This window comes from Amblyomma maculatum, chromosome 11 (genome assembly GCF_055883805.1).
Source record: "Amblyomma maculatum isolate TAMU_Amacu chromosome 11, ASM5588380v1, whole genome shotgun sequence".
Taxonomy (NCBI): domain Eukaryota; kingdom Metazoa; phylum Arthropoda; class Arachnida; order Ixodida; family Ixodidae; genus Amblyomma; species Amblyomma maculatum.
Genome location: NC_139354.1, coordinates 57536969 through 57557570, shown reverse-complemented (window position 1 = coordinate 57557570; position 20602 = coordinate 57536969). Strand labels below are relative to the sequence as shown.

General features: G+C 43.9%; 1 protein-coding gene across 1 annotated transcript in view; it reads right to left on the bottom strand.

Annotated features, from left to right (window-relative positions):
• Nucleotides 1-20519, bottom strand: part of wdb (serine/threonine-protein phosphatase regulatory subunit widerborst) — a 52272-nt gene extending 31753 nt beyond the window's left edge. Inside the window, exon 1 of the mRNA XM_084583633.1 lies at nt 19797-20519. Coding sequence (XP_084439759.1) covers nt 19797-19965 — 169 coding nt within the window. The 5' untranslated portion in view covers nt 19966-20519. The remainder of the gene's footprint in view (nt 1-19796) is intronic.
• Nucleotides 20520-20602: the final 83 nt, after the last annotated feature.

Below are 20602 nucleotides of genomic sequence, written 5' to 3'. Positions count from 1 at the left end.
TAATTCTGCACAAAGTAGTGTTGTGTTGGGTTTAATAGCAGCTCAGGCTATCATGCGCCAAGCACAAGCTTGTAAGTGGTGTACACTATTTATTCTATAATTTCTTTAAAACATTTGCTTCCTTTAGAAAACTAAAAACACATGATAGATCAACAAGTCCACTTTCATCCAAACTCAAAGCTGGATGGAAAGGAATAAGTTCACTGTAAAATCGGGTAAAATACTTCTTTCTTTGCATTTCAAATCTTCTGCATGAAAATAAAATGTAGTTTATGGTGAGTTGCTCTCCCCATTCTTCACACAGGGGTTTGTTTTCCTTTCTCAACAAAAATTTGTATGTCATGTGTGTGTGTGGCCAATGCGGAGACAGCATAATATCACTTCCATGAAGCATTCGTGATGATGACATGACTTTCATTCCCCTTAAATTGGCTTCACCAACTGCAGTTTATTATTTACTTCCCTACTCCATGAAGACTGCCATTCTTCCTTTAATTTGTTGTGCACTAGTATCATGCAATCTCTGTACGGCATATTTATGTTCATTATTTGTTTTTCATGGGCTTGGGCAGTGCAAAAGTCTGCTCTCTGGTTGGCTCTAATGCCGACATGACTCGAGACCCAACAAAATGTTATGTCCTTGAGCAGAGGCTGTTGATGTGCTGTGTATGATGTCCCCAAGTAGTGGTACAGCTGCGTTTTTGTGGTGAAGGGCTGCGAGGACACTTAAGGGGTCTGTGTAAACAATACTGTTTGTGATGTTTTCGTTCAGTATTTTTCTCACAGCCACAGCAAGCGCGTAATATTCAGCAGTGAAAACACTTGCACACTGAGGTAGTCTGATCATTCTTTCCCATTTTTCTTGTACTATTGCACTACCAATGTGTTTGTTGTCTTGGAGCCATCCACGTAAAATTGTGTGCAATTGTCTTATTTTTCTTTGAGAGCTAGAAATTCTTGCAGGATGTGTTCATGTGGCGTTTCCTGTTTACAAAAATGAGTTAGTGTGAAATCACAAACAGGAAGGCTGTACCATGGTGGCAATGAATTGTATCGTGATGCAATATCAGGGAGGGCATGCAATATTCCTAGTTCTTGACATTTATCTTCAAAACAAAATAACAAAGGTTTGATATCCTGGGGCCTATTGTGAAAATAGGGTAGCCTATATGTTTTGGTAGGGAGCATATTTTCACGATGTATGAAAATGTAAGCATGGATCTTCTGTATTCTAGGGATGGTTCATTTGTGTCTGCATAAAGACTGGCGATTGGCGACGTCCTATAAGTACCCGTTGAAAGAAGCAAACCTGAATTATGTACACTGTCTAATCGTTTCAGACATGACGATCTTGCTGACCCGTATACTATGGAGCCATAATCTAGGGTTGGGTTGGGTTGGGTTGGGTTTTTTGGCACATAGGCTACTATGGCCATCATGCGCCAAACACTAGGTTGCTGAGCTTCTTTATGAGTGAAAATGAAAAGTTTAGAAAATTACAGCTGATTTAGAATCCCTAACTCTTTAAGAAAACTAAAAACAGATGAAATTTCAACAAGCGGGTTGTCTCCTAATAGTAAACAGGGGTGGAATGGGATGCGTTCATTATAGAATGGGGTAAAATATTTTTTCCTTAACTGTTCAAGTTCTGTGCATGAGATCAAAATGTGGTTCACGGTGAGCTCACCTCCACATTCTTTGCATAATGGTTTTTGCTCTTTTCTCAGTAAGAAATTGTGTGTCAAGTGTGTATGTCCGATTCGAAGACGGCACAAAATCACCTCACTGAAGCGTTTGTTCTGCGTACATGATTTCCATTCTCCTACTATGGGTTTTACTGTGTGTAGTTTATTTTGTTCTTCGTTATTCCATTTTTTCTGCCATTTATCTATCAGGCTTCTTTTTACTATCTTAATACAATCCTTGTAGGGAATTGGTATTTTCTTTATTTTCTTAGTTCGAGCTTGTGCAGCACATGAGTCGGCTACTTCGTTACCATCTATTCCAACATGGCTAGGAACCCAGCAAAAGATTATGGTTTGGCCTTGTGTTGTGATTTTTTCTATGCCGTGAATGATGTTCCCTACTATAGGCTCAACTGCATTTTTGGAATGTAATGCCGTAAGCACACTTAAAGAATCGGTATAGATTATGCTCTTTTCACAGTTCTGTTGCATAATTTTATTTACAGCTACATAGACAGCATAACATTCTGCAGTAAATATTGAGGCACTGTTAGGTAGCCTTACAACTTTTTCTCTGTCGCCTTGCACGACAGCACATCCAACATAATTTGCTGTTTTTGATCCATCTGTGAAAAATTCTGTGAAGTTCATATACTTCTCTCGTAGTGCTAGGTATTCCTGTAATATGTATTCGTGTGCTGTTTGATTTTTTCGGAAGGCTGTCAGTGTGAGGTCACATGTAGAGGGAAGGCTGTACCAGGGCGGAAATGAATACTGTCTCTGGGCTACAGTTGGAAGTGCATCCAGTATTCCTAAATCTTGGCATATTTCTTCAAAGCGGAGTAGTAAAGGCCTGATAGCATGGGGTTTGTTTATGAACAGTGTTCTGGAAGGGCACTTTGTAACTAAGGGGAAACAGAGATGTTTTGGTAAAGATCTTATCCTGAGTATGTATTCACATGTAAGCATGCTCCTCCTGTCGGCAAGGGGTGGTTCATTTGTTTCTACATAGATGCTTTTAAAGGGGGATGTTCTGTATGCACCACTAGAAAGACGTAAGCCGAGATTATGTATTGGGTCTAATCGCTTTAGATATGATGACCTCGCGGAGCCATACACAATACAACCGTAATCTAAACTGGAGCGTACAACAGAGCGATAAATGTGTAAAAGGCATGTTCGATCGGATCCCCAGTTCTTCTTTGAGAGAACTTTGAGTATGTTGAGGGACTTAGAAGCTTTCTTTTTAAGGTTAGTTATGTGAGGCAGGAATGTTAATTTTTTATCAAAAGTTATACCTAAAAATTTATGTTTATTTTTTACTGGCAGTTCAGCTTCATTTAGGTATAAAGTTGGATCTGTCTGTAGGCCTCTCTTCAGTGAAAAAAGAACAGCTACTGTTTTTTGAGGGGAGAATTTAAACCCATTCCTGTCTGCCCATGTAGCTAACTTATTCAATGTTATCTGTATTTGCCTCTCACAGGATGATATGTTGGATGATGTACAGGCAATTTGCAAGTCATCAACGTAAAGTGAATACATAACAGACTCTGGGATTGCTTTACTTATACTATTCATTTTTACAACAAACAATGTAGTACTTAAAATACATCCCTGTGGTACGCCATTCTCTTGGATAAATGTTTTTGACATAGTTGTGCCTAGACGAACATTAAATGAACGGTTAGAGAGGAAATCACGCAAGATGTTTAGCATTCTCCCACGGATGCCCAAGTCTGCAAGGTCACGCAATATTCCGAACCTCCAAGTTGTGTCGTAGGCCTTCTCCAGATCAAAGAATACCGCGAGACAGCTCTGTTTATGTATAAACGCTTCCCTGACTGTATTCTCGAAGCGGACCAGATGATCAGTTGTTGAATGTGCTTTTCTAAAGCCACACTGATGTATGTCAAGTAGTTGTCGTGATTGTAGAACAAAATTTAATCTAATATTTAAAATACTTTCAAAGGTCTTTGCAAGGCAACTTGTCAAAGCTATGGGCCGATAGCTGCATGCAGAGGTTGGCGGTTTACCTGGTTTAAGCAATGGGACAATAATGGCTTTTTTCCAGGCTTCTGGCATCTTCCCTAACACCCATATCTTATTAAAAAAATCAAGGAGTGCTTTAATAGCATTTTCAGAGAGGTGTGCTAACATTTCGTAATGCACCTCATCAGCCCCTGGGGCAGTCTGCTTTCCGGCAGAGAGTACTGTGTGTATTTCTTGGAGCGTAATTAAACTATTATATTTTTCATTTCTCTTGCCACTTGTTGGTAGCCTTTGTCTTTCAGCCACATTTTTGTACCTTAAGAAAGTGTCAGTGTAGTGTGAGGAGCTAGATACTGCAGAAAAATGTCTTCCTAATATGTCTGCCTGTTCTTCTAGAGTCGATTGAGTATCGGGGGTTGTCAATATGGGAATAGTAAATGAGGAGTAGCTTCCGTCTAGTTTGTGAACTTGCTCCCACATTTTTTTGGACTTCATCGAACTATTTATTGACGTCACATACCTCTGCCATGATTCTTTTTCAGCCTTTCGACGAATAAATCGTGCTTCTGCTCTTGCCTTTTTAAATGCTATAAGGTTTCCTTGGGTTGGGTACCTGCGGAATGTTCCCCAGGCCTTATTTTGGTTCTTTTTTGCATCCCGGCATTCTTGCGTGTACCAGGCTTTGTTACTGCGATGCACAACTCCCGAAGACTGTGGAATAGCTAGTTTTGCTGCACGTATTATGCAATTAGTAAACCTTTCATTCAATTCATCTACAGTGAGCTCCTCTGAAAAAACTTCTTCCAGATTGGCTTTGGACTGGAAAAGTGGCCAGTCGGCTAAGTGGAGCTTCCATCGTCGCGGTTTGCTTGGGGTGACTTTTGGTGATGATGACATGCGGATTAGTACTGGTAGGTGATCACTCCCATATGGATTCTCTAAAACTTCCCATTTAAAATCATTAAAGAGAGAAGGTGAACAAAATGACAGGTCTAAAACACTCATCTTTCCCGTGCTCGGAGAGCAGTAGGTCGGTTTACCCGTGTTTAGTAAGCAAATGTTGTTAGATAGAATAAAATCTTCAATAATTAGGCCTCGCGCATCAATTTTTTCGCTTCCCCAGAAAGGCGAATGTGCATTAAAATCACCAACTACCACATAAGGTTCCGGTAGTTGATTTATAAGGTTTTCTAAGTCATTGAGAGCTATTTTTCGATGTGGCTCAACATACACGCAGCACACTGTGATTCTTTTAAATGTAAGTAAGGTGGCTGCCACTGCTTCAAATTGAGTGTCAAGTTTGTATTCACTAGCTGCAATATCATTCCTTACAATGATAGCAACACCACCCGAGAGCCTGCTAACGTGCTCTCGGTCGCGGCGAAAAACTTTATATTTTTTTAGTATGTTTTTATGCTGCGCACCGAGATTGGTTTCCTGAACGCACAGCGCTGCGGGTAAGAATGAAACAAGAATGTCTTTTATATCGCTGTAGTTTCTTAAAAGTCCTCTACAGTTCCAATGGACTAAGAACGCCATTTTATATGAGGCAGGTCCGGTCAGAGCCCCAGTGTTTGTGCGAGAGGAGAGTATATTGAGAGATTTCGAGGCTTTCTTTTTGAGTGTGTTTATATGAGAAAGGAAAGAGTTTTCTGTCAAAATTATACCTAAAATTTGTGTATGTTTTACTGGTAGTGTGAGTTCATTTAGGCAGATAGTGGGGCCAGTGTGCAGTCCCCGTCTAAAAGAAGAGAGAACCGCCATAGATGTTTTGCGCGGAAAACCTGAAACCATTATTATCTGCCCATGATGGCAGTTTATTTACGGTTAGCTGAATCTGCCTCTCACATGTTGCTACTTTTGATGATGTGCATGCAATTTGCAAGTCGTCTACGTAAACTGAGTACATGATGGACTTTGGTATTACTTTCACTATAGAGTTCATTTTTACTATAAGTGTGGTACTTAATATGCACCCCTGAGGCAAACAATTTTCTTGTGTGAAAATTTTAGAAAGGGTCGAACTGAGACGCACTTGAAATCACCGCCCTGACAGAAAGTCCCCCAGACATTTTAGCATTCTGCCGCGAAAACCAAGTTCTCCTAAATCATGCGGGATCCCGAACCTCTATGTAGTATCATACGCTTTTTGGAGGTAAAAAAAGACAGCGCTATACACAAAGGCTTCTCAAACTGTATTTTCTAAGTGGACAAGGTGATCAGTAGTAGAATAGTTTTCCTGAAACCACACTGGTGAATGTCAAGTAGTTTTCGGGATTCAAGAACAAACAATCTTATATTCAGAATACTTTCGAAACACTTTGCATGGCAGCTTGTCAAGGCTATTGACCTATAACTGCCTGGGGAGTTTGCCGACTTCCCAGGCTTCAAAAGAGGTACTATAATGGCTTTCTTCCAGGTCTCAGGAATTTTCCCAAATATCTAAATTTTATTAAAAAGTTTTAACACTGTTTTTACTGAGGCTGCAGATAAATCAGTTAACATCTCATAGTGAACCTCATCGGGCCTTGGTACAATGTGTTTGCAGGCTAAAAGCACTCTAATTCTTCCAGTGTAATTAAAGCATTAACAGGTTCTTTTGTGCTACCAGTCATTGAAAGTTTTCGGCTGTTGACTTGTACTTGAAAAAAAGTAAAGTATCTGTAAAGTGTATGGAACTTGAAACAGCAGCAAAATGTTTTCCCACTATGTCTGCTTGTTCCTCTATGCTTGTTTGGTGTAAGGAGTTGTAAAAAGTGGAGTCGTAAAGGGGGAGTATTTTCCATCCCGTTTATGTACTTTCCGCCACATGCTTTTTGATGTAACCGAGCTCTTAATGGAGGACACATACTTCTGCCATGATTATTTGTCAGCCGTGTGGCAGATATACCGCGCTTTAGCTCTTGCTTTCTTGAATTTTATAAGGCTTTCATGTGTTGGGTAGTGCCGAAAAATTCCTATACTTTATTTTGTTCTATTCTATCGTACCACTTCCGATGTCCGGGGAATGGCTAGGTAAGCAACGTCAATAATACATGCTGTGAATATTTATTTAACTTGTCCACATCAAGACTGTCAGAATAAATTTTTTTCTAGGGCAGCCTTTCCACGAAAAAGCACCCAGTTAGCCAAATCTAGCTTCCAACATTGCGGTTTTGTTAATGTGATTGACTGTAATGACATTAGACTGATAATGACAGGTAGATGATCGCTCCCATAGGGGTTGTCAAGAACGTCCCATTTAAAATCAAAACACATGGTGAACAAAAAGACAAATCAAGGCAGCTCATTTTGCCAGTGCTTGAAGTACAATACGTGGGTTTGCCCGTATTTAGCAGGCAGACATTGTTGCAAAGAATAAAATCTTCTAAAATCCGACCTCTCTGTTTGTTCACTTCCCCAAAAGGAGAATTGAGCATTAGAATCCCCCACTAAAATATATGGCTCTGGCAGTTGCATTAAAATTGTTTGTAAATCATGAGGTGTAATAGTTAAATGGGGTTTGATGTATAAAGAACATATCGTTACAGATTTAAAATGCACCACTGTGACTGTAACAGCTTCAAATGAGGTTTTAAGATTGATTTCTCGTGTCGCAACGCCACCTTGAACCACGATAGCGGAGCCTCCAGAGAGGCTGCTTGAATTTTGTCGGTCACAACAGAAGACTTGATACTTTATCAGGAAATTTTTGTTCTGTGGTCCAAGACTAGTCTCATGGAGACACAATGCGACTGGGGAAAATGAATTGAAAATGTCAGTTATATCAGTGTGATTGCGTAAAAGTCCGTGAGAGTTCCAGTGAACTAGAAATTTTGCATAAAGAAAGTGATATTCTGATTAAGAAATGTGTTAGGCCAGGAGACAGAATCTCCCCAGTGCTATTTACAGCTTGCTTAGAGAGTGTATTCAAAGGCACAGAATGGCAGCAGTTAGGCATCGGGGTCGATGGAGAATATCTCAGTATCTGCCATTCGCTGATGACACTGCCTTGTTAACTCAGGGGACAAACTGCAACTAGTGATAAATGATCTAGACAGAAGCAGAAAGGTAGGCCGAAAGGTTAATATGCAGAAGACTAAGGTAATGCTGAACAGTATGGGAAAGGAATAGAAGTTTTAAAATAGGTAGCGATGCAATAGAAGTGGTAGGCGAATATGTCTACTTAGGACAAGTAGTGACCACAGATCCGGACCACGAAAGAGAAATAACTAAGAGAATAACATTGGGACGGAGCGCATTTAGAAGGTACTCAAACCTTATGACTAGCAGCTCATCATCACTCAAGAGGAAAGTGTATAACAGTTGCATCCTACCGGTACTGACCTATGGGGCTGAAACAAGAAGGTTAATGGAAAGGGTTCTACTTAAGTTAAGGACAACGCAGAGGGCCATGGAACTGAAAATAGTAGGTTTAACGTTAAAATATAGGAAGCATTCAGAGTGGATCAGAGAAATAACTCCAGTTACTGATATTCTATTCGAAATTAAGAACAAAAAATGGGCATGGGCAGGACATATAGTTCAAAGAGAGAATAACCGAAGAGTAACCAATCTGATTCCAAGGGAAGGTAAACGCAGCAGGGGGCGGCAGAAAATTAGTTGGGTGGATAAGATCAAGAAATTCACAGTGGTCAAGCAAATGCAGCTAGCACAGGACCGAGTTAATTGGAAGAAAATGGGAGATGAGATGCCTTCGCCTTGCAGTGTGTATAGTCCGGCTGATGATGAACGGTGTACAACATTAAAGTAAGGAGTCACAAAGCCCACGACATTAGGCAGAGAATAAACCTCCCAGTCTAAATGCAAAATTCACGCATACACCAGAGCAAAGATACGGGTTGCACCAATGGAAACTAGTTTGAAAAGGTTGTGCCCTGCCCCTCAGATGAAATAAGACACATTGCCACTTTGATCTTAGTGCTTATATTTGCTCAACTCTCTCACTTTCTGAAGCCAACAGCCCATTTTCTCCCTCACAAGAAGCGAGCGGTGTGCAGAATCTGAACGTGGCTGATGAGAGACCTAGTGTCAGCAACAATCCTTCAAAGTAAAGGAAAGGTGGGTAGAGAACAAAATAAAACAAAAAAGCACTTCAGCACCACAACAGCCAAACAGCATCGCTGCACAATGCTACAGCGGATGGAATAATGCCTCTTACAGCCTCCGCTCACCCAGCACAATCTTCTCGGTCGATCTAGATACATGCACACGGTTCTTCTTTGCTTCCTTGTATTTCCGCCCAAGGCGCTGCCACGCATTACACGCTTGGTTTCTTGAGGTCATCAATGTTTACGACCGCCCGACATGCGGGGGATGATTGAGGAGCACAACACACGGGTCCAAGGAGAGTGCCAGTGATTTTCTCTCGGGGGCACCAGCACAACTGGCTTCGAACTAAATGGAGGGGAAGAAACAAAATCCCACAGAAAATAGAGAGAGGGTAGAAAGAAAAACGCTCAAAGAAGAAAAGGGGGGTTTAGCGACAAGGTAATGGGATTAACAATGAGCGTTCGTGGAAGGAAAGCCCTTGAAGCTTCCCCCCCCCCATTCCCTTTCTCTTGAGAAGAGAGGAAAAGTGAGAAATGGTGCGCGTGAAACACGAGACATTCAATAATGCAAATAAAACTGAAACCCAAACGAGAACTGCGAGTACCTCAGTACACCCTTAAGATTTGGAAAAGAAAGTGAATTCGAGGCGTTTAAACCGAGAGTGACACCAGCTGTACAAGCAGTTATATATTGTGTATGAATATGGGCAGTACAGAGCCTGTGCCTTGAGACAGGCACCCCTGATCTACAGGAGGCTTGCACAAGAAATGACGGGCAGCATTTCCGTGTACAGCGTATAGCTTTAACTGTAAGAGCAGGCGGCGATAAGCAACTAGTCATGTGTGGTACTTTTTGCCATACTACCTGTATACAAACGCAATAAAAAATATGATGAAAAACAGGGCACACCAACAAGAGACAGAGAACAAAGAGAAAACACCACAGTGCCTCAACTAGACAGATCTCCATCCACTCCAGTGACAAAAACAGAAAAATACCGGCACCTTATTCCATCTGCTCGGGCCTTCCAGCTCAAAAACGCACTGCCATCACTAAAGCACTGAGCTATGGAGAGAGAAAACGTGCTCCAAAGGCAAAAACTGAAAATAGCACTGGCTTCGTTCCTCGCTCTGAGAACATTCAATCTGCCAAAGCATGCAATAACTGCAGGTGCGCTCCAGCAGTGGAAAATAAGAGCAAGAAGAGCTAAAGAAAAAAAAAAAAAAAAAAAAAAAAAAAAAAAAAAACGGCACTGGTGCAGTTGCCCTTTTTTGCAGCATTGCTACAGGTGCTGGCCCATAAACCTGCAGGTGGCACCGCAGTCCTATCTTCAGAGATAATGGTGCCATAAAAACAAAACCTGCTGGGCCTAAATTCAGTTGCTCCCAGGGGCAAAATCAGGGGTACACCATTGCTGACATTCGCAAGCTCACAGATGTTTTCTTTTTCTACTAGTCGAAGAAATACTGCTGCTGTGGGTGAGTGCACCCGCTAACGAGAAGATGAGGTTAATGCAGGTACTATTCTAGCGGCTCTGCCAACATTTGCCCTGCTGAAGAGCTGAGACACCAAGTAAACGCAGAGAATTTGGCAGAGAAAAGTGAAAATGAAAAAAAAACGCCAAAGAAGCCCTCCTCCTAGTGCTTTACTCTTGACAGACATTGATCGACCGTCTCAAATTTGAGCCAAGTAAAATCACCTATCTGACAGCAATCAAGGGCAGTGGTGACATGGTCCCCATAACTCCATGCCTGTTCATTCAGCTACATCAAATAGCTAGAGTACGTGCTCTGGCAATAAAGAACGAGATAAACACTGCCACAGGTACCCATCCATGCCGGTCCAAAAAACAGTGCTCCCATCAGCTGCCTCTGGATGACGTCGTGCTGCCTCGCGACGTCAAATTTTTCCGCTTGAGTATATATTTATAATCCCCGACCTTCTGTGAGCTGGCAAAAGGCAAAGTGAATGCTGAAAGGGCACTCGGCACGAGACGCTGGCCCATTTGCTAAAACACCGCGAGAGAGGAGCGAATTAAAAAAAAAAAGCCAAACAAAAAAGGAAAGAGCTGAAAGGCGTGCTTGCCACACAGTTGGGAATGCTTCTATTTTTGAGTGCCCCCAGCCAACGCAGCCCAGAGAGCCTGTGAAGTCTGCCAGGGTCTCGCACACTCAGGCTCCAGCAAGAGCAGAAAAAGAAAGAAAAATGAAAGAAAACAAGAAGAGCTGGGAGGTGTTCCCCTGCCCTCAACCCTTATGCACACTAGTGATGAAAGAGTGACAGAATGGCAGAGAAAGACACTGGTAGAAGAGGAAATAAATCAAAAGTGTGAATGGAGAGGAAGTGCAGGTAAACGTCAACATTTCTTGGGGTCGCAGCCAACTGCTGTACCCAGCACAGATATATATATTTTTTTAATGGGAAGCAATCAACCAAAGGGTCTACTACAGTTAAGCATTCATAATTCAATCACGGTCACTGGAGAAAAAGACTGAGTAGGGCTAGCTGGTACATGTCCTTTACTTCACATAGTGCATGTCACGAACTAAGACTTCATTTTCGGTTGGTTGGTCTGTGGTTTTAACGTCCCAAAGCAACTCAGGCTATGAAAGTTGCCCATTTATTGAGGCAAAAGCCTTACTTGGATATGTTTGCGAAAACGTGTAAAAAGTGGAAGTAAACTGTGATGTGTGACATGATGTCCCATTAAGATGAGATTTATAGCCATGAGTGTGTATGTAATAACAAGTTCTATATAAATGTCATGCCTAGTCATGTCATCTGAGTCATTATAGCTTAGCCATGAGTCAGTCACTTGTTAAGAGTCAGTCAGGTCGGAGATCCAATGCGCATGACTTGGAGTCCATGCTTTGTGTAATTCAATCAAAGTCATGACCATGACTAATGTCTAGTCATGGTTCTCAGAAGTGCCGACTCATGACACTCAAAAGTGCTAAAGACACACTGAAGACAAGAGCCTTCGGATTTCTCCACTGCCGATCTCGGCAGTGCTCTTATAAAGTTTTTTCACAAACACACACAAAAAAGAAAATTTCGCGCGAAGTTTCGAGCCATGTACCACGAAACTTAAATACATCTTCAGGCCCTTTCGAGGTAAACTTCAGCACACAATTCCAAAGTGGCTTTGTGAGAAAAGTTCTTTTGCCTCATAACAGCATTTTCATTTTAGTACCAGCAGACAAAACAAAAATAAATGTGGCAGCCTTGCCATGCAACGCAAGGACCCTTTTTTGCACTCTGATCCCAAGCTGCTCCATTTTGGCACTAAAGTTACAATGAATGTAAACGTATAAGCACAAGAAACAACCCTCTCACAATCCTGTCTGCTCCCATGAATGAACAGTCTGCATATATAGAGATGGGGGCTATGTGGGGTGCTGTATTGGAGGGCCCCAGGTTCATTCCGAACAGCTGAGGTTCTTTAGCATGAAAACATCACACAGCACACATACGCTTTTGCGTTTTGATGGAGGCAAAATGTGGCCTCTACGAATAGGATTTTATCCCCTGACTTTGGGATTGGCAGCTACACACAAAAGCCACTGAGCGCACATGGCGGGCACCAGGTAACAACATTCCAGAACAGCCAGGCATGAACAATGAGCAAAAGGACTCAGAAGCGAAGCTCAAATGAAATGGAACAATTATGCTGCTTCCCCATCAGCTGGAGTAGAAACCACCGAGTAAAGGTAAATCACCTTCAGACATTTTAACCACAATGACGAACAATTTACTGGACATGGCAGTGAAAAATTCTAGAAGCACTTTGGAAGCCTCTATTGCGCGTTTGATGGAAGTCCTCCACTATGGCACCTTTTCTTTTCTTCACTCCCACTTTCCTCCCTTCCCCTAAGGCGCTGTTCAGGCATCTGCGGAGAATTGTGATAGATACTGCGCCTTTTCATTCCTGTAAACCAATTTGAAACACCACTGAATCCTCCTGCTTTACTGCATATTTTTCTGTGCGCTGTTTGGTGCACCGTTCGAGGAAGCGCCAAATGAAAGACGCTGCACGGATGCTGGGATTAGACACCAGGCGGGGTCAACTTCGTATATGCGTGAGTTACATCATGATGATGACGTCACAGTCATCTCTGTATTTATCACCGCTGTCACTATCACTAACTCTCATCATCAGCCACTATCTACCACTGACTAAAGTTCTTCACTGACAGGTTTAAAGGTAAAATGCGGCGGCGGTCTCCGTGGCAATCTTTAGGCATGACACTAGACAACAAGAAACTGCCTGGCGTGCCTAAATCAGGGTGACTGACAGCTTTAGTGTGACCGAACGACGACAGTATGAGCCACTTACACACCACTTACAATAGCACTGCTCTAATTCAGTAAGACCAAAAAATGTGCACCATCCATTACACAGAGAAGGAAGAGCCATAGGGCACGTGGCACATCAATTCTCTCCCCTAAAAAGCTCTCAGAGCGGACACTGTAGGTGAAGCCCACTCTGCCAAGTTGACAGCGTCCCCTTGACTGCGACTTCATTCAATCCACAGCAACTCACCCTCTCCCCACCCCCCTTTCAGTAAGATACAAACCACGCGCGACTGGGACAATCTTATCTCTGTGCTCGCTACAACAGCTTCATTGCATGCTCCTCCTAGACACTACTCATCCCAAAGTGCCACCACTGACAGAGGACATCAACCGCTGAGCAAACAATGGCGCTCATACCAATTTTGTAATAACCACAACAAGGGAATGTCTGTCTCAGAATTATGTAGCAGGTTTATGGAACAGCCTTTGCCAAGAAATCATGCTGGCCCCTGGCACAGCAAAACAACAGCGCTCTCCAGCAAGCAGTCAGTCTTGAACGTAAACTGGCAGCGAAAAGAGTTTTACATTCCCGGGGACAAAAGTGACACCTCACTGTACCACTGTTGACCCCACAAGTACTTGTCAGGTGGTGCCCAGTGGACGTGCTTCAAACATTTAGAGTGGCGGGTCAGATACTTTTGTAAGAATGGTGAGCTCGGCTAGTTGGTCCAACATTACTGAAGGCAGAAAAGCGTGAAAAAGACAAGGACAAAAGAATAGGACACACAACAGCGCTTGTCGTGTGCCCTCTTCTTTCCTTGCCTTATACGCGCCCTTCACCACCTTTATCGCTTACTTTTTTTTCTGTAGCTGACAGTACATCCGATACGAAATTTCTGCCCCTGAAACAGACCTAACCACTCGACAAGTGAGAAAATGAGTCCATTGCATGGTAAAAGGCAAACTAACAGAAAAAGAAGTGGGAAGCAGAGAGCCATGTCGTTGTCTCTTATCAAGAACAAGAGATCAAACCTCTTAGGCAAGCTAATACCACCTGAAAGCTAGAAAGTGCCAGCAACCCCAAATGCAACAGCGTACAGGACTGCATGAATGGCATCATGGCCCATTTATGCCACTGGAGTGCACTGACAGATGTGCTCGCCACATCTGCCTATGTAGGTTTCCATACAAAGCAGAGCATTAAAAAGAGAGAAGGGCACCTCCATTCATATTTCAATGTCAGCAAAAACAAACTGTTCGGCTCCATGTGGCTATTTTACCGGTTGTTCAGAATCAAGAACATGCATTCATTGCCAACATAATTGGATTCAAATATTTCGTCACCCCTCTCGGTGCAAACTATTCATGTCAGTCATGAAATGTCTCCATACAAACCATCAAGAAACGAATACTGGCGTAGCCTAGCTACCGAGAGATCCAAGTGCGAACGCCTCCCTCGATGCCCCAGTTGCAAAGCTGTGAAAATATTTGAATATTTTAAATATCAAATCAAATATCCAATTTGATTCATTAAACGGATCGAATAGTGTAAATTGAAAATTATTTAAAGCTGTTCAAATATCTTTGCAAAACGTTGAATAATTTTTGAATACTTCTCAAATAACTGGCATAAAAGAAAGCCTCAGTTACCTCTGACCACTCTCTCGAAGGCAGCCTCAGCTCCGAGCGTGTACAGCTTGCTGCCACAAGAAACCTACGCCAGTAGCAGACATTATCGTGTTAGGGAGCCTATAGGCTTCAGCGTGGCCGCGACGCGGTCCGTTCGTATGGAAACATTTATATTAAAGGCCTTAAAGATTGGACATATCTACAATCATGGAGGCCACTTCTCATAGTCGTGCTTTGTTTCACTGGTTCTGCACTACTTTTAATATTCCACCTTTAGTGATATCAAATTCTATCTCTGAGAATGATTGTTCCTCATACTGTAAAAACTTTCATTCAAGCTTTATGTTAATCTAATCACCTTTAGTGATATCAAATTCTATCTCTGAGAATGATCGTTCCTCATACTGTAAAAACTTTCAAGTTTCATGTTAATCTAGTCTTGTATCTACATTTTCTACGCCATTTAGCAGTATTTGTAGAGCTTTAATCTAGTCAAGCGTTTTAAATATTTTGGATGGCTAGTCTGAGAAAGTTCTTTATGTTCTCTTACTCGATGTGATGTTCAACTGATGCCACGTTGAAAGTATTCTATTTCTAGTTGTGTGTTCTAGTAGCGCCTGGCTACATCTAGTAATTTTATTAACCCCTGAGTTTACTGAGCCCTAATCTTTCTGATTACTGATTGTCACACTGCACAATACTTTCGTTTTTTTATTTATACCTGATCTCACCTGTGGTATTGTTGTGAACTGCATATCAAACATTTCGAATAAAATTTAATTTCTGACACTGTTTGATGTTTCGTAATCAGCGTTCAAATGATATGAACATAACTAGCAGAGTATTCGATTTGACAGCAAGGCTGTACTATTCATATTCGATTCAGTTTGGAAGAGGTACTATGCACACATCTCTACAGAGTTTGGCTAGCAAGAAAAGCCAGTGGGCGTCACACCTGCATCTCACTTTTTGCCCTTTCCTAGCTTTGAGAGCTCCCATATCTAGTGAGATTGTCTTCTTTGTCATCAGGTTGCAGTAATGTACAGGTGTACACCTTCAATTTGATACGTAAACTTCAAACTGACCCCAGTGTCCCTTTAGGAAATTCGGGGCACCAACATCTCACAAAACGTACAAAGTGAAATAACTCCCCTTTTTTTGACTGGTGACCATTTTGGCAGTCTTAAACCGGAAGCAAGTGGGTTACAAGGAAGGTTTGGCTAACAGTAATACCTTGTAGGTATACAGTCACAATCATTTAGAAGTTTTAAGGGGAATAAGCGACTGCGGCTATCATGCACCAAATTAGTTACCTGAATAATTCCTCTCAAAAGCCCCGACTATACTAAAGCTGCCTGAAACTTGTGTGTTCATAGCGTCCTGCAAGGTGAAAACTGGTTGAAACTGAGACAACAGCAGCCATCAGCTTCTTCTTATAACCCGGTGGGTGTGCCCAGATAGACTCTAAGCAACATATACTCAATGTCCAAACCTACTCCGACTGTCCTAGGCCACTGGACCAGCACTAGCCCTACTTCCGGTTGCTAGCTAAACCTAGCCCAGCCACATGTTGGTGCACACTGGTTAGCTGTGTTTACAAAGTGTCTAAATGGTTGAGTACAGGCTAGTTGGTCAGATATCTCATGCTTAAAGAACTTCTTACATCACAAAAAATCTAGCAAACGCAGACGACTGTGCCACCTATTGCATTCTGAGGGGTGCAGATGTTGCGGCTTGAAAGGCACATCACGGGCCTCAAGTGGCCACTGATATAAAGACATAAAAAGAATAAAAGATAACAGAAAAGGCAATTCATTCATCCCCTCGCCATCCTCGATACAAGTGGCTACTGGCAGTTGCTAGCAGTGCTTCAGCGTCTGTTATTTGTCGCATTTGTGCCCATATCCACTATCTGTTCTGAGATTGTGCAAGCGTCTCATGTATCATGGTAGCCTTAAGTCTCGGATCTCCAGAAAGAAAACCAACCTTCGTTTACCTACAAAGAACTGCAGCTAATTATTGTAGTTACCACCTCAAAACCAAAAACCCCCAACACACAGCATATAAAACATACAATCGGTTCAGCAATAAACAAAGCTAAAAAGCTTTTACACGTGGGCATTTCTCCCTATTAGCTAACAAGCGCCAAACCATGCGGCGGAACGGCAGCAGTAGGCAATTACTCGCGATCGCACGAGGCATGGAACCAGGACCGGATTGCATTGACTTCCTGCTCGCGCTGCGGTGTGAGCACAAATTATGCGACCCGATGGGCCATTGAGCTGACTTCTCGACGGGACACACCTACTCTGATTACCAGTCACCTGGCGAAGATAGCTTGAACGACCTTGCTCATTCCCCATGTGCCTTTTCAGTTTTACAAAAACGTATGCACAGAGAAAATGGTTGCTGGAGCAAACGAGGCTCCAGAGTTTTAGATGTACACCACAAGCAATGCATCACTGAACCTTGCTCTTTTTACGAAAGCCCAACACAAACATCAATGACATCCAGTTAAATTTGACAGCTCCAGTTTGGCTATGGGCATAGCGGATGCTCTTTCATGACAAGACGTGCACAGACAATGATGTGTTGACATTTCTATTTATGCTGACAGCTCTATCAATCATCTTTAATACCTTCGCTGCTGCCTGCAGTGTGTCTTGTGCACAGGGTGCAGAACTCTATCGCAATCACTTCCCGCTCAAGAAAAACGACAAAAACCACCGAACGAGCACACGTAAAAACCAAGGTAAAAAAGAATTCCGAAATGCTCGGAATACACATCATTCACTACAAGAAAAAAGAAAGAGAAGCAATGCCTCAAAAATGAGAACAAGACAAGCTGAAATGGAATCCTCAAAGGCAATTACCACTTCTACACATTCACACAATGATTTGTGCCCAACCGTTGATACACCTTTGTCAGTTCACGTAGGGTACAAAACTAGAGGAACTATTTCAGAACCCTCAGCGCAACAGTGCTTATCTGCCTTCAACAACCACAGACGGGACCTGATGATAGGCTTCTGCATTTTCGCGCACTTGATTAGCCGTGCTCTCGATTCTTCGAATTCGAACATGTGTACAGTGTACAGCGAGGAAAATGGACCATGAAGCAAAACTGGTAAACAACAAACAGTATACCTAGCAGGAGATACGAACCACCCAATGACAGCCCACAAGTTTTGAGCTGAAGTTTGTTTACCCCATCCTAACTCATTCACCAAGTTGCATGTCAACCACATGTACACAGAATGCCCCCTGTGCCTGCGTCATAAGAATATGTTTGCAAACCAAGATAGCCGCTCTATGTCCTGTACTTTGCTTCCCTTTAAACCTGCCACCAACGCCAGATTTCTTAAACCCTGAAAACACCTGTGGTTAAAAGCAAGAAGCTGACAGCACTGAGAACAGACAGACAATGCGTTTTCTTTATGAACAGCTGGAAACGACAGAGAGCTTCTTTTTCTTCCATCTTCCAAAGCACAGCAATCTACCTCCTACTTCTATATATATATAATACACACGTATCCGTTCCCGCTTCTTTCACCTTTCGTGGTCGACAGGCGAAGCAGCGATCCGTGCGGCACGCCGCGCGATCCAGCGTAGCCCTTGCACTTGAGCTCTATCATGGGCACGACGACTTTTGGCGGCTAACGCGCGCACGCGAGAACGTGAAATGCGATTCAACCGCCCAATTCGTTCTCGCCGCGGTTCGCGGACGGAAGGGCCATGCTCGCGACTTGGGACGTTCGAAGCAGCTACAACACGCACACGCGTAGTGAGACCAGGCACAAAACGTTCTCCCCGCGACTTGGGTAGCACTTCGAAACCACAAGAATTATTGTGAATGGCTCGATTTTTTTTTTTTTTTCTGCTTTCCCTCGCGCTGCATCCAACGCACGGACGGCATAGCGAAGACCGTTTTCGTTCGTGCTGTGTGGGACGCTCGTCGTCGGTAGTACGTGGGTCGCCCTGCCGAACCACGCCTCCAAGGTGCAGCGCGTTATTAAACGAACGCTGCTGAGACGCGAGGAGAGCTTTGGAGGCTGGTGCTCGCAAACAAGCGGTGGTGGGATCGGAGGACGAGACGCAGTGGGGTGAGGGCGCAAAGAGAGTGGGATTCGAACCCGCACCCAAAAGGTCGACGACGATAAACACGCGCGACAGACAAGAAGCCGGCAGGTAGTTCTTCCGTTTTCTTCCCCGGGTAAGTGACACACGCGCGTCGAGTATAGGGTCTGTCAGAAGGCATTTTCTGTGCTCCCCCAGCCCGAACAGGTGGAAAACGCTCGACGTGGAAGGAATGCGATGGCTGTAAACAGCGTGCATGCCCATAATAGTTTAATAAGCCACAACCGCCCTCTCAGCTCACCCACTACTAGCACCCCGAGGCATTTTCTATCAATACATCACCCAGCTCGATCAATGATGCTGATCGATGCTGCTGCCTGCTTAGCTTGACACCGGAAGCCGTGGGTACGTCAGAAAACACTAGACAAATATTAGAATTAGCTTTCCTGCGTTTCCTTTCATTTTTTCCAGAGGTTGCCTACGAAATGCGTTCGAGCAGATCAGCAAGCGACACCGTGTTTCCTTTTATTTTTCTTCTCTGGAAGTCAACCAAAGGGTCAATTTCGGGCGTTCTTTCGCCAAAGTGCTCCCGTTGCTACTAACGGCTCGGTCGGCGTCGTAAAAGCGCCCGGTGTTGCAGGGCAAGGGGGTTTGACTTTAGGTTTAGCGATGCGAGGGAGTGGAGGGGGGCGCGGGTCCGAGAGATCAATTCTAGCTTAGGCTTCATACGCTTCGAGGCGCGCTAAGGTAGATGCAAGTGACCTGCTCAGAAGGTAGACGAAAACGCGAAATAAAACGAAAACGACAGCGCCCTTCAAAATGAACACGCGGCTCGGCACACTTTCTTTACTGCGTCCACAACACCGGCTCGGAAGGTTTGTAGCTCGCGACCTTCCCAAAGGCAAGCGCATGACGCAGGAGGGGTGATCACCGAGCGCGCTAACTACACGACCGCTATTTGCACGATTGGAATTGCAGGTGGAATGCACGCTGACCGTGAATGCGTCGTCTTTATAATTTTCTGGGATACGGGGTAGCACGGAAAGGGAAGAGAAAAATTCTCCTTACCTCGTAACAATGGCAGGGGCTGTAGTTCGACGTCGTTGGCAGACCGGTAGCGCGACGATCCCTGCGACTTGCGCTGTTTCCGTTTGAGCGAGCCCTTCTTGAAAGGGTCGATTTTGTCGACGAACGTCGCCGACGATGAGACCGGATGCGATCCGGAGTGAGCCGACATGCCTGGCGGGTTTTCGCGCACGATATTAACGACGAAAGAGAAGAAAAAAGCACTCTGAAACCGCGGCGGCTTCGGGGCTGGGCCGGGCTACTACTTTTCACCGTCGGCTTGCTTTTGGGCCCCGGCGCGGTTCTCGGCGTCTCAGACGCACGCCCACAGCGTGCCGGCGCGGCGTCCCGGTGCGAGCTTCGGATCCATGCCGTCGCCGGCCGCAGGGGTTCGCAATAAACAAGCAGCGATTAGGCCTAAACGGCGTCGATCATCTCTCGGCTCTTAGGCCTAACATCGCCGCATCGGTAGTGCGTCCATACGTGAATATCCGTGCCGCGCCGGGCGCGCAGACGTCGCTGGGGCTCCTAGGCGTGCTTCCTACATGACGGCCGCTGGTCTCGCTGCCCCGACGGCTTCAACGCGCACATGGAAACGAGCGGTTTGGAAACAAACCCTATCACATACACTTTCGCCAAACGAGCAGACACCTAAGATTTTACATGGACGCGTTCGGTAAACTTCGGCGAGCTTTCGGCTATTCGGCTACGAGCCGGGTTGGCCGCCTTGCACAAGAGGATAATATTTGACACCTTCCCACTAGTGACACTACTGTAAAGTTATTTAAATTAATAATGCAAAATAGCAA